Source organism: Triticum dicoccoides, chromosome 1A, assembly GCF_002162155.2.
Source record: "Triticum dicoccoides isolate Atlit2015 ecotype Zavitan chromosome 1A, WEW_v2.0, whole genome shotgun sequence".
Taxonomy (NCBI): domain Eukaryota; kingdom Viridiplantae; phylum Streptophyta; class Magnoliopsida; order Poales; family Poaceae; genus Triticum; species Triticum dicoccoides.
In genome coordinates this window covers 402,930,013-402,940,132 of record NC_041380.1, presented here as the reverse complement: position 1 = coordinate 402,940,132, position 10,120 = coordinate 402,930,013, and the positions used below count along the sequence as shown (strand labels likewise).

The following is a 10,120-nucleotide window of genomic DNA, read 5'->3' as shown; positions in this document are numbered from 1 at the left end:
TGACCAAAACGGGACTTCCCATATATAAATCTTTACCTCCGGACCATTCCGGAACTCCTCGTGACATCCGGGACTCCGAACAACATTCGGTAACCGTGTACATACTTTCCCTATAACCCTAGTGTCATCGAACCTTAAGTGTGTAGACCCTACGGGCTTGGGAGTCATGCAGACATAGCCGAGACAACTCTCCGGTCAATAACCAACAGCGGGATCTAGATACCCATGTTAGTTCCCACATGCTCCATGATGATCTCATCGGATGAACCACGATGTCAAGGATTCAATCAATCCCATATACAATTCTCTTTGTCTATTGGTACGATACTTGCCCGAGATTCGATCGTCGGTATCCCGGTACCTTGTTCAATCTCGTTACCGGCAAGTCTCTTTACTCATTCCGTAACACATCATCCCGTGATCAACTCCTTGGTCACATTGTGCATATTATGATAATGTCCTACCGAGTGGGCCCAGAGATACCTCTCCGTTACACGGAGTGACAAATCCCAGTCTCGATTCGTGCCAACCCAACAGAAACTTTCGGAGATACCTGTAGTGAACTTTTATAGCCACCCAGTTACGTTGTGACGTTTGGCACACCCAAAGCACTCCTACGATATCCGGGAGTTGCACAATCTCATGGTCCAAGGAAATGATACTTGACATTAGAAAAGCTTTAGCATACGAACTACACGATCTTGTGCTAGGCTTAGGATTGGGTCTTGTCCATCACATCATTCTCCTAATGATGTGATCCCGCTATCAACGACATCCAATGCCCATGGTCAGGAAACCGTAACCATCTATTGATCAACGAGCTAGTCAACTAGACGCTTACTAGGGACATGGTGTTGTCTATGTATCCACACATGTATCTGAGTTTCCTATCAATACAATTCTAGCATGGATAATAAACGATTATCATGAACAATGGAATATAATAATAATAACTAATTTATTATTGCCTCTAGGGCATATTTCCAACAACGACGACAACTCCCTCTCTCTGGAGCTACGAACAAACTCTAGATTAGGGCTCCTGACGAAGAACAGGAGGTGACGGCGGCTCCATATTGTAAAACACAATGAAACTTTCTATCTCATTTTTTTCCTTGAAGGAAGTGAATATATAGCGCTGGAATTAAGTCAGAGAATGTCCAAGGGGCCCACGTGGCCAAGTGGCGCAACCTGGGGGGTGGCCGCGCCACCAACCCATGTGGCCAGCCCCTGGCCTATCTCTGCTGAATTCTGGTTCTAGCATTTTTCATTTATTTCAAAATAATTCTCCGTAAATTTTCATCAAATTCCTAGAATTTTTTATTTTTGCAAAAAAAGAACACCAAGGGAGTTGTGCTGAAAAAAGGTCAGCTCGGATTAGTTTCATTCAAATCATGCAACTTAGGGGGCTAAACAAGAGCAAAAGTGTTTGAAAAAGTAGATACGATGAAGACGTATCACCACCACGTGTGCGCGCCGGACGCTCCCTCTGAATTTTGTTTTTTTATTTTCTATATGCGTTTTCGGGATTTTGACGGTTTGTTTAGTTTTTTTTCAGGGGGGGGGGGGTTGGTTTTCACTTGGTTTTTCCTAGGTTTTGCGAATCACAAATGTGATTCTTGAAAAAGGAAAAAATATGCTTCCACTAAAAGCACATATTTGCTCTATGCTTCTCAAAAAGAAAAGAAAATATGTGCTTCCACAAAAAACACGGATTTACTTCTTGTGAAAGGACAGATTTGCTTTTGCGAGAAGCATAGCTATGGAAAAAAACGTGCTTTCATGAGAAGCACAAATTTGCTTCTTGTGGAAGCATAGACTTGCCTCCGTGAAAAGTGTGCTTCTAAAGGAAAATATGTTCTTTCACAAGAAGCAGGTGTTTGCTTCTTGTGGAAGCATAGACTTGCTTCCGTGAGAAGTGTGCTAAGTGAAAAATTTGTGCTTCCACTAGTAGCACGGCTGTGTTTCTCGAAAAGGGGAAAAAGGTGAAACCCCCCTACCGTGCTTTCGGGCTCCAAATTTTTTCTTCATTTTTTTGGTAATTCATTTTTTTTGGTGGCCGGTTTATTCGGTTTTCTTTTTTTTTGTATTCATTTATTTTATTTTTTCTTTGATTTTTTGGATTTTCATGGTAAAGTTCCTCAAAGCCTATTAACATGTGTTCTAGCTTCGAAGTCTTGACCCGATAAATCCAACAGTGAAAATGGTTCAGGATTTGGACTACGGTTCAAGAGATCAAATGTTTCGAATAAAAAAGTCTACGAAAAAAACTCACAGGTTGTGATAAGTGATGCATATGCAATGTGTCACTTGTCAGCCTAGAAAGTCGGGGTGACCTTTGGATGGGGTAACTTGTCAGCCTAGTGATTTCGTTGTTTGTTTTGTTTTGAGAAAGTAAGCTGTTGTTCGCACTTCGCAGTGAAGGGCCGCTTCCAACAAAAGGAAAGGAAGGCCCGAACTGCGGAGATCATCAGACCTGAACAAAGAGTCAAAGACTGCTGGGCCTTGAACCCATCAAGTTGGGTTGGTGGGCCATACATTTACCGGTCCATACAAACGCAAATTTTGTGGATTAGAACTCTTTATTTCATTGTCTCAAAAAAAAACTCTTTATTTCAATCTGTATAGCCCCGCGGGGGACAGCGACTGAACAGGACTCCAATTCCTGGTTCTTCCCGAACGCGATTAAAATTTGAAGTGTAATACAATAGGCAAGCACGTAGTCCAGTAGGAATTTCGTTTGGCGCATACTAGTATAGCAGATATAAATGCATCTGCACTCTTCGTGGAAGAGGAGTTTCCGAGACACCGCACAACAGATCGAGAAATCCTGAGGCTAAATCACGGTACGTGCGCGGGCGCGCATGGCCATGGCGATGTCAACCGGCGACGGCGTCGTCCACCGCATGCTCAACCTCCACCGAGTCGTCAAGAGCAATCTCGTCGCCGGTCTCCTCCGGTTCATCCCGACTGCGCCGACGATGACGGCAGCACCGGCGGTGGAGCCGCCCGCGTGCCTGCTCGGAAACGGCATCAAGACCGTGGTGCTCGAAGTCGACGCGCTGCTCCTCAAGTCTTCACCGCCGTCAGCCGCGACGCTGTTCCCTCCTTTCTTCCTCGTCGCCGTCGAGGCCGGCAGCTTCGCCCGAGGCCTCCTCCGCTCGCGCTCTACCCGTTCCTGCACATCATGACGCACGCGATGTGTGTAGAGGCCATGGTCATGGTCAGCTTCTGCGGGCTGCGGCGCGACGAGGCGGCGAGGATCGGCAGGGCCGTGCTGCCCAAGTACTTCTCCAAGGAGGCGGCGCGCGTGGAGGCGCTGGGGGAGGCGAGGGAGGCGACGGCGAGTGAGGTGAAGGTGGCGGCGGCGAGCAGGTCGTTCCCGACGGTGATGGTGGAGGCGTTCTTGAAGGATTACGTGGGCTTCGACGCGGTGATCGGTATGGAGGTCAAGGCGGGCCACGGATACTTCGCCGGTGTAATGGACGGCGGGGAGACGTACGCGGAGAGGCTTAGGGCTGCGCTCAAGAGAGCCGAAGAGAACACTTCGTACCACTACCCGAAGCCCATGATCTTCCATGACGGCCGGCTGGCGTTCACGCCGACACCGGCGGCCGCGCTCGCCATGTACGTGTACTTCCCCTTCGCCGTCGTGCTCTCCGTCGTCCGCATCGCCATCTACACCCTCCTCCCGCGGCGCCTGATAGGCCCAGCCGCCGCGCTCGCCGGCGTGCGGGTGCGCGTCACCGGCGCCCCTCCCGCCGCCGCGAACGGCGAGAGCGGCGCCTCGGGCGGCCGGCTCTACGCGTGCAACCACCGCACGCTCCTCGACCCGATTGCCATCTCGAGCGCGCTGGGGAAGCCCGTGTTCGCCGTGACGTACAGCCTGAGCCCGCTGTCGGAGCTGCTCTCGCCGATCCCGCTGCTGCGCCTCACCCGCGGCCGCGACGAGGACCGGCGCCGCATGTCGTCGCTGCTGGAGCGGGGCGACGTGGTGGTGTGCCCCGAGGGGACGACGTGCCGCGAGCCGTACCTGCTCCGGTTCAGCCCGCTGTTCGCCGAGCTCGCCGACGAGGTGAGCCCCGTGGCGGTGGACGAGCGCTCCACCATGTTCTACGGCACGTCGACGTCGCCGGGCGCCAAGTGCTTGGACTCGGTCTTTTTCCTGATGAACCCACGGCCGGAGTACTCCGTCCACTTCCTGGAGCCCGTGCGCACAGACAACCCGCGTGGCAGCATCGAGGTCGCGAACCAGGTGCAGGGCGTGCTGGCCGGCGCTCTCGGGTTCACGCCCACGGCCCTGACGAGGAAGGACAAGTACTTGCTGCTCGCTGGTAATGAGGGGGTCGTGTCGACCAAGACGAGCAAAGTCATCTAGAATTGTAGGGATGTTTAGAACATATAGTAGTACATAGTAGAGTGTTGTTTTGCGGTACTGTACATCGCACTGCATAACCACATTTTCTGTATGCCGGATTGATGAACTGGGTATGTTTGGAACGCTAAAGTTTCATATATTTCACATGGGATGGGACACATTATTCATCAGCTGCGTGGATTCCCTGGAAAAATATCTAAGCGCTAGTCAAATTTCTCCTTCGTGTAGCTTCTTCCTCTTGCCGCGCTTCGACTCCGGCCGAATTGCCGGTCTCCTTGCTACCCCCACCCTCCCCAAGCTGCCATCTCCACGGAAAAGGCATTTACATTCGTGTTCCGTTCACAGCGTGTATCTCCATCGTCTAAATCTATACATGATGTATGTGAGAAAGCTGAGAAGGGTCCTGCTAGGACCCAGGTTAGTCTTGTCCAGTAGTAGGTGACGCACTATTGATAGATTCACTTTACCCCTCCGACGGTGGAATTAATTCCTGTGATTATCTCTCTAGCCTATTTTGTTGGAAGTAATTTAAACATCACAAAATTAAAATATCATGTTATTGAAATTGTTCTCAAAGAATGTTCTTTAAATAGTTTTAAATAAAACCAAACTGCATCCCGCAAAAAAACATAGAACCAAACTTTATTAAACTGGTTTTCAAACTTTGCCATGACAAATAGAAGTACTTTTGAAAAACTCTGGCATAGCTCGCAATTTTTGAAAAATAGGTAGAGAACATTTTAACCGTATTTTTGGAACTTTATCGCCAAAACTCAAAGAACTTTTCATTTTTATTGGTTTCTTCAAAAATCCTTCTGATTTTCATGGCAAAGTTCAGGCACATTCTTCATAAAGTCCGATAAAGCCTTCATAAAAGTTGCACGCGCGTGATTTTTTAGTGAGGCTATGGGTTAACATGTAATAATCCTACAGTAACTAGTGACATTATCCTGCAACAAAAAGTAACTAGCGACGTTAATTATCCATGCCAGATATAATTATGAGGCTGGCCTGCCACTAAACAGGAGCGTGGGAGGGAAAAGTGCATAGAGCATGCGCATGACCTAGGTAGAGAAACGAATCTACTAGCCTGTGGCTGGTGCATGGCTGACACAATAGTGGGCCTAACTGATTGGACAGCATGCTTGATGGCCGGCTCGGATTCACACTGCATACAGAACGTGAACATAAAAAACCGCGTCCCCATCTCCACTGGTCTGCCGCGGCACTTGGCCATCCCTCTAAGTCCATCCTCTTCTCCGGTGCCGGCAACCCCCTCGCCGCCCCCCCGTGTTGGCCCCGGCTTGGCATCGTCAATTCACCATGCCCGGCTGCATCACCCCATCTCCGCCTCACCATCTTCTCTTCCCAAAGGGCTTGCAAATAGCAAACACGATTTCATATAAATTTGCAAGAATTACACGTAAATGCTAATCTACACTACATCAAAGGAGATTTGCCTAAACCTCTTCATATAGTTGTACCATACACTTAGGCCTCCTTTGATTTGTAAGAATATTATAGGATAGGATTCCTATAGGAAAATTTTCATTGGAGCTCTTTGGTTTGTAAGAACAGATTTCCTAGTAGGATTATCCTTCACATTTCAAAGAAAAAGAAAATTAGCTCAAACCTTATGGAAAATTTCCTATCCTACGAATCGAATAGCACCTCTTTTCCTATAGAAAATGAGATGAATCACATCTCTTTTCTATTCCTATGATATTCCTATCCTTTGAACCAAAGCAGGCCTTAACTTTCATGAACGAGAAGTCGAGAACACAGGCAATGCATAATGTGGATAGAACATAGGACATACCACTCACAAATGTAAATATATCCACACATATATTATATGCCCACGGGCAACATTCTATCATAGGTAGTAATGGTCTCCACATATATATTATATGCCCACGGGCAGCACTCTATCATAGGTAGTAATGGTCTCCACACATATATTACATGCCCACGGTCAACATTCTATCATAGGTAGTAATGGTCAGTAAACTAAAATCTGGATCAGAACAATGTTTCATACGGTACCTGCCAGATGACAGTGATTTATTAACAATATATGGTAGTCTCTAAATTGGCTAGCAGATTCCATGTCAGTTTCAGTTCTCATGCTATCTTTCCTAGAGAGGTATCACCTCCACATCATCATGCTCGGCCTTCGACGCTTCATTCTCGGATGTGGGACCGTTGTTCTCGACCATGCTCATCTCTTGCAGCGGCGGCGGGTTGACAATGGTCATTGGAACAGCACTGCTTTCTGCGAGGCGGCCTTTCCTTTCACGATGCTCCTGACAGTTCGCGCACCAGGGGAAGCAGTGGACTATGCCAGGAGGGCATGGAGAGTTCTGGTGGAAGCACAACAATATGTGATGGTTAGCGAAAGGCCCGTGATACTGATGCATGAAACTAAAAGCCCAGCCCGCATATCAAATGCTAGACGTGACAACTGATTAGAATTAGTGACCACAAAAAGATACTATACGTGAAAAGGTGGTCAAGGACCCTCCATGCTCACAATGATGAGCAATACAGGGTTGATGAAATGGTCTGATAATTCAATGATATAACCAGCTACCGCCAGTGGACAATGCCAAGCAAAAATTTCATGACAGTGACAGAAGTTCGCTGGACGACATAACTCTCTCGTCCAAACTACAGAACTTTATTTTAGTGAGGACGGATACACGTAACTTTAACCATGCAGTTTGCTTCTGGACGCCTGCATACCTGATACAACTATCTCAGATGGAGAATGCAATTCTGTACTTCTTATAGTAGAAATAAATACAACTGTTTGTAGATGTTCTTCTGAATGCGATTTATCATGACACATACAAAGAAAACAGTGGAAGAGAGAAAGAAGTACCTCGAGATGATACCTCCTCTGAAGCTGTAGACGAAAATTACCAGTATATATAGAGCATAACCACCAACCGAACACCAGGCCTTCACCAATCAGGACTGATGTGTCTGGGTCAACACCATGGAATATAGCCGTAAGGATTGCCAATGCAATGCCACCTTCAACACAGACAGCATGGCAAGTGCAGGGTGTTGTCCATGGGATATCTTCTCTAAGAGCCTGAACATTTCGTCCAAACAAAACACAGGGGCAGAATAGACCAGTCCGGCCTAAAAAAGTAAGAAGATCAGACACGCAAGTGGTTCAGAAGTATCTCAGAATTTAGCAGTAATATATATGAAAACTGCACGGACTGAAGCATAAAGGTACAAACATCACAAACCCTATGATGACACAATTTGAATAAGAAGGCCCCATGAATGAAAGTCGGTAATAGACTAAGCAATTATGATTAGTAGACACATCCGCAAACTTTATGGTGTTCCTTTTAGTGCTTAGATTAACTCTTCAGTAAACCTGGAGATGGTCCCTCTTGTGATTAGAGATTCAGCTGCTCTGTGTTCAAGTTCAGAAGAACGGCATAAGGAACCTCGGAGCATATTACAAGATCCATCACTACAAGATTTTTTAAAAAAAATCCAACCTATGGAAGTCAAGAAAGAAAAAAGAATTAGCTATTCCATTAAGCTTTCAGGTTTCGGCCATGTACGACGCAGTCATTTATGTGCTCAACAGTTTATCGCAATTAACACTTATAGTGGGAAAGTGTACATGTACAAGAACTTTCAAACAGATCAAGAAGAAAGACATCTTTAGATCAAAAGCATTGTAGTAAAAGTAAACGTTACAACTGCTAATTTTTGCTTCTCTGAAACAATGGAAGTTGCAAATTCTTTTCAATATGAGCACATTCTCACAGCACGTTGATTTTGCAAAGAGCCTAAAAGAGCTAAAATGATAACCGACAGTCAGCTGTAGAAGTGTGCACGGGGCTGTTTGGTTTGTGCCCCAACTTGCCCTGCCAAAATTTTGGCATAGCCAAAGCAAGGGCATGACCAAAATTTTGGTGTGGTAGTGTTGTTTGGATTGTAGCCATAGCACGTACCAATTTTTTGGCAAAATGGTTGGGTCTCAGTTTGGTTTGTAGCCAATTAACATGCCACATATCAGCATCTGAGGTCTTAACTTGAAATTTTTATATAAGGAGCCCATAAATCATGATGATCAAACATTCAGAAAAAAGAACAGTAAAGAAAAGTTCAGAGAAGCAGCATGTACAGGCTTTTGACCGAGTGAAACAGACGTACTAGCCGACTTGATCAATACGATCAGAGGAGGCGTGCGTATACAAGCTAGCTAATTAATTTTCCGGCTCGCGTAAGACCGAAGCATAATACGCGGGAATGCTAGCAGGCTGGCAGACAATATTCTGGTGGACGAATTCACCCCACGGCTCGCCCGCGTACTGGCGAGAACTGCATGGGCAAACGCCGGCTGGGTTGGGCAAGCCAAATATTTGGTGTCCAACCAAACAACAGCCAAAACTCATGGGCACGCCAATGTTTTGGCAAGGCCAGCTTTGGCTCAAAACCAAACACACCCTACATTTTGAAGAACTTTTCCAATACGGAAAAAAGAAGGGTCGTCTTTAACAATAAGAACATGATAATCGAAGCCAGACGTTACGACTGCTACTCTTTATTTCTTTCAGACAATGACCAGTGCCTAATCCCTTCCCACATGAGCACATCATCACAGGCTAATTTTACAAAGATAATAGAAGACCAAAAAGATAACAGAACTTCAAATTTGCAAACCATAAAGGCTTGCAATATGATACAAAAAAGTGTATGTGAACAATTAATATTTCAAAATAAAGTACTCCTAAGCAAGCTATAAAAAAATGAAGTACTCAATTTGGACTGTTCAGTCATGAACCTCTACCCCTCTAGTCTAGGTAAAATACTCCTAAATGTAGGGCAGACATGCTTCGGATCGACTCCACATTATAAATTTGAGTTACATGTGTAGTATAAGACATAAATCAGCATCGGGTTGGCTCAAGTTTACAACTGAGTTATATGTGCAATGTAAAATATCAACCATGCCTTTCTCATAGACATGAGAAAGAATTAATTGACTATATGTTTAGTCTACCATGGTTTGTTCCTCGATTAAGTTCACGGTTGTTAATGAAAAAATGACAGAGAGGAAGAAAATTCAGATTTGCAAAGCATCTCTGTTTGAAAACTGTCTCAACTGGTACCACGTAAAAAGGAGGCAACACCAAATTTCTGACAGGCAACTGCTCACTAAACTAATGTGGAAATATTTCACAATGATCTATAAGCATATAAATATTGTTATAATTTGTAATTGAAATTTCGAAAGAAACACCTTTAGTGCTGAAAAATAGTCTGTAACAAACACATGTAAAAAATGGAAAACAATAAAAGCCTAAATGAAAAAAAAGGAGGATAGGAGGTGTATGGGCCATCCTTGTGCAGATGTTTCTCTTTTCTTTACTAGAGAGAGATTCACTTGACGTACGGGCTTCATAATAAAAACCTGTGTGCGCTTAATACGCGGGACCGCTAAAGGATTTAAAACTAAAGCACCTAACCTCTGTCGGTGACACTTCAGTAACACTTCAATGCCATGGAAACAAACATCTAGTTGCTGAGTTGTGCAATGTGTGTAATAGCCACAAACCCTGAGCTCAACCACAGCAACACAACCCCATCCTGTGCAGATCCACATGAAAATTCCTGCCAACTCTGGCATATCAGCACATCAAAACTACCACGATTTTTGAAGGTGTGATCCGTCTAGAGCGGGAGGAAGTAGCAGAACTAGATCGG

At 45.5% G+C, this 10,120-nt stretch overlaps 1 protein-coding gene and 1 pseudogene across 1 annotated transcript in view; one reads left to right on the top strand and one right to left on the bottom strand.

Moving 5' to 3' along the window:
- The first annotated feature begins 2,870 nt into the window (after positions 1-2,870).
- On the top strand, positions 2,871-4,378 carry LOC119353353 (annotated as a pseudogene).
- Positions 4,379-6,205: 1,827 nt separating this feature from the next.
- LOC119275938 (cell number regulator 6-like) overlaps positions 6,206-10,120 on the bottom strand; it is a 4,762-nt gene continuing 847 nt past the window's right edge. Inside the window, exons 3-4 of the mRNA XM_037556878.1 lie at positions 7,263-7,528; positions 6,206-6,741 (exon numbers count right to left, since the gene is read on the bottom strand). Of these exons, the coding sequence (XP_037412775.1) occupies positions 6,517-6,741; positions 7,263-7,528 (491 nt within the window). The 3' untranslated portion in view covers positions 6,206-6,516. The remainder of the gene's footprint in view (positions 6,742-7,262; positions 7,529-10,120) is intronic.